A 4,505-nucleotide genomic window follows, 5' to 3' on the forward strand; every position below is an offset into this window, starting at 1 on the left:
ACCTATACAGGCAAAGGAGAAAGAAATGTCCCGAGAATTTGATAGGATAAATAAAATCGGAGGGCACAAAATTCAATTATTTGACATTTAGACAAATATTTTCTTATACAACAAATTATTTCTAATCAGTTATTGAAGCAAAGGTCTCCTGGAAAACTTAGCCAACAGTTTATTTTACTTGAAGTGGGGTAATTAGGGAGGCATCTGAATGGTACCTGTTCCTAAAACATTTTATTCAATCTGAAGTAATGTCATTTCTTCCTCTTAGCCAGATTTGGTGATCCGAAACTCTGAAGCAGCAGCCTCTTACCCAGCTGTGGGGGTGCACACCTAGAATCCTAGTGCCTGGGGTACATACCCAGAATTTCAGTGCCTGGAGTACACACCCAGAACCCTAATACCTGGGGTACACACCCAGAACCACAGCACCTGGGGTACACACTCAGAACCCCAACACCCGGGGTACACACCCAGAACCGCAGCACCTGGGGTATACACCCAGAATCCCAGCACCTGGGGTATACACCTAGAACCCCAACACCTGGGATACAAATCCAGAACCCCAATACCTGGGGTACACACCCAGAACCCCAATACCCAGGGAACACACCCAGAATCCCAGCACCTGGGGTACATATCCAGAACCCCAGTACCTGGGGTACATACCCAGAACCCCAGCACTTGGGATACTGAGGCAGGAGGATTGTGTAAAATATTTACTAATTAATTGGGTTCCCCCAAAAATATAGGTACTGTATTATTATCCTACATTGCTGTATTATGTCCTATATTAAATAAAGCTATTTCTTTTACACTTTAAAGGAAATTTAGAGAAAGGACACAGGAACACAGGCCACTATAAACACATACCATCCAAACATCAAGAACTTTTGTCTATGATAAGTTTGGTGTTTGGGGTTTTTTTGTTGTTGTTGTTGTTTTCTGTTTTGTTTTCCTGGGCAGTTTCAGCTCCACAGCTGGAGAAATGCATTTGTGTCCCTGCCCCGTGATGAGCATGGTCCTGGATGCAGGAGCACTCAGATGAATTATACACGGTCCTCATCCTCCAGCATCTTTGCTCTGCCTCCGTAACTATTCAGAGTAGGAGATGCTTTGATTAAGAGACCCTCAAAGGATACAGTGTGGGGGAGAAACAGATCATTAATGGCTGCCCGGAGGAGGTGTGAACAGAGTCCAGGGATGAAAGGGGGCTGGAAACATATTCTCTTTCATCATTTTACCTTTTGCTAGGCAGCAGCATCCCTCACGTTTCTGGAATTTTCTCCCCCTTTAAATATTCACAGAGACCTCTCACACCTCCCTCAATGACAAACTGGGTTACAGGATAACTCCCGTTCAAGGGGCTGCTGAGTTGTTTGGCCTGAGATGTGGGGGGCTGTCAGTCACTGTCCTCACCCCACCCACTCCAACCCCTCCTTGTGTGTGGAAGTGGACGATTGGGATAAAAAGGGAAAGAAGTCTCTCTTAGTTTTGTGAGCAGGGATGAGTTAGTTGAAAAACAAAAGGGGCTTTGGTTTGGTTTTTAATAAACTACAAGGATAAATTTATCAATATTAAGGACAGAAAGTCAGGATTTTAGGTTTTCTTTCAGTTAACTGAAGAGCAGAGAGGGAACCAAGCTTGCTCGTTGGACTGCTGCCCCTTCAGCTTGCACAGCGCATTGGCTCACCATGCTCTGTACAGATGGATCCCTGAGGAAACTCATTGACTCTCTGCCCATGCGTTCTCCCCCCGGGAAGTAAAGAAGGAAGAGAATTAGTGGTTTTAGCTCTGTTTCCCCTCTTTCCCAGAGTTCACTTGTCCTCTGAATTCCTGGGGACTCTGGGTAACTCTCTAGGTTGGTATTGTATCTGGGAGGCTATGGAGGCAGAAGCAGTGACTTCGAGGAACTTGGGTCAGCTCAGTTTGGGCATCTACCTTTTGTTTGATCTGTGCTTTTGTCCAGTCGCCTGCTGTCAGGACTCCCGTTCCCTTATATATAACATAGAGATGCCCCTGCTCATCTTGCTGGGCTTGGGGACGCATCTGTTACTTTTCTCATCGATGGAACGAAATGCCTGATAAAAACCAAATTAAGGACTTGTTTGAACTCATAGTTTGAGCCACAGCCCATCATGCCACGAAGTCTTAGTGGCAGGAGCAGGAGGCAGTGGTCACGTGGTGGCCGCAGTCAGGAAGCAGAGAGATGAAACTGGCTGTCTCCTCTTCCGTCAGTGCAGGACACCAGCCGTGCCATCACATGTAGGGGCATCTTACAGTTAACCGTCTCTGGAAGCTCCCTCACGGACACACATGGAGGTGTGTCTGTTTGGTGGTCCTAAGTCCACTTGAGCTGATAATCCAGGTAACGGTCACTGGAAAGAATGAAGGATGCCGAGGAAAGTGGGCAGAGAGGATTGTCCTCAGTAGACACGGGGCGTGTGGAGGAATGCGGGCTGAGGAAGTGTAGCAGTGAGGATATTCGGCCTGTGGCAAGCCAGTCCCAGCTTTCCACGAGACCACCCGGGAGTAATGGAGCCATTCTCTTCGGCAGGCGTGGCACCGTCTGTGGAAGCCTTTGACAAGCTGGTGAACAGTATGGTGGCTGAGTTCTTAAGGAACAGCAGAGTCCTTGCTGGGGATGTAGAGACGCATGTGAGTATTTCCTTACCCCCCCAGACGATCCCGATGGCGTCACAATGTCTCTGTGGTTACTTTTCCCTTCACTCAAGTCAAGCATCTGTGAGCACTGTTCTAGAAGCCAGGAGTTCAGGGATGAATGAGACAAGAGAGTCCTGCCCCACCCCCACCTCGTAACTTTTTACCTTTGGGAAACAAAAGACATGCATAACTATACAACCAACTGAGGTGTTATAGGTATGACCTAAAAATTAAGGAAATAGACAATGATGTGGAAAGTTTTGGAATTGGGGTTGTTGGTTTAGGGGCCGTATCTCAGGAGGTGACATTTGAGCAGAGATCTTAGTAGAGAGAGGGAGCGGGAGGGGTGGTTATGGAGCAGGGTGGTCCAGATAGAGGGGAGGGTTAGAGCAAACCCCTGAGGATGCTGGAACATGCTGTTCCCAGCAAGGCAAACAGCTGCTGGGGAGGTGAATTAGGGAGAGAGGTAGCTTGAAACCAGAGCTGGATACGACCTGTTAGTCACAGTGAAGGACTTCCGTGTATGCTTGGTGTGACAGGAAGCTACAGAGGACACCGAACACAGGGATTAGCGTGAATTCCTGTCACTTTACAAAAAGCTCCCCCAGCAGAATTGACTCAGGCACCCTTTTTCCCCAGGGTCAGACTGAGGCTATTCCTTACACCTGTTGGGATGTTTCTGTCATCAGAAAATAGAAAGTGTGGGCACGGAGGTGGTGAAATCGGAACCCCCGGGTTCTGTGTTGGTGGGAAGGGAAAATGGCGCGCCCAATCAGAGAAAATGGATTGGCAGCGGAGTGAACGTATGAGCTCGCATTTGAGCACAAACCCCAAAGCCATGCAAACAGACTTTCAAAGTGGCCTTTGTACCCCCGAGTTCAGAACAGCGTGATCCACAACAGCCAAGAGGTAGAAGGTGCAGTGGATGTTATTCCGCTTCCAGAAAAGAAAATCCTGGTATGTGCTATAAGATGGGTGAACACTGAGGACGTGGTGCTAAGGGAAATAAACAAGACACAGAAAGGAGTCCACTGCATGAGTCCATCTATATGAGGCATCCAGAGCGGCAAAACTGATAGACACAGAGACTAGGATGGGGTCATCAGAGGCAGGGATGGGAGGCAATGAGGAGTTGTCTAATGGGTGTGACCTTTCTAACTTCCAAAGCCTAGAAATCCCATGGCAGCAGGAGTGTAACGGCACTGAATTGCTTGGCTAGAAATGGCTAAGATGACAATGTGCTCTCGCCGTTTTATTCTCGTGTGTGTGCACGCTCATGAGTGTGTGGCTGCACATACAGCTGTGTGTACATGTATGTGGGGCCAGAGGTCAATCCCGGGTGTCTTTCCTCGGGTGAAATCCTCCTTGGTTTTCAGACAGGGTCTCCCTGGGGCCTGATGCTTACTGGGTGGAGTAGGTGGGCAGGCAGGCCCCAGGGATCATCCTGTCGCCCCTTTCCCAGCACTGGGTTTACAACTGTGCATATGGCTGGTTTTTAACACGGGTGCCAGCGATCAAATGTGTTGGTGAAGCCAGCCCTTTACTAGCTGGGATTTCTCGCCAACCCATTTTCTTACTGCATTCTTAAGTCATTATGCAAAGTAATGTGTTTCATTGTGACATTTTTCATACCTGTGCGCCACTCCACTGTGTTCCAGTTTGTGCCCTTCCCCTGCTGTCCCCCTCCGGGACCCTGTGCCTCGAGCAGGCTCCGTTCCTCAGATTTCCCTACTTTCTGCTCTTATGTCACAATATTCCACTGCTCTCTCTCCACGTTCTTAATATCTCTTCTGCCACTGTGATCCCCTTTCTAACCCACACACAGACACACATACACACACACA

General features: G+C 48.3%; 1 protein-coding gene across 1 annotated transcript in view; it reads left to right on the forward strand.

Moving 5' to 3' along the window:
* The window catches only part of Cap2 (cyclase associated actin cytoskeleton regulatory protein 2), a 139,708-nt gene that overhangs the window by 25,072 nt on the left and 110,131 nt on the right, over positions 1-4,505 (forward strand). The window contains exon 3 of the mRNA XM_005355107.3: positions 2,555-2,655. Within this exon, the coding sequence (XP_005355164.1) occupies positions 2,555-2,655 (101 nt within the window). The remainder of the gene's footprint in view (positions 1-2,554; positions 2,656-4,505) is intronic.

This window comes from Microtus ochrogaster, chromosome 16 (assembly GCF_000317375.1).
Source record: "Microtus ochrogaster isolate Prairie Vole_2 chromosome 16, MicOch1.0, whole genome shotgun sequence".
NCBI classification, from domain to species: Eukaryota; Metazoa; Chordata; class Mammalia; order Rodentia; family Cricetidae; genus Microtus; species Microtus ochrogaster.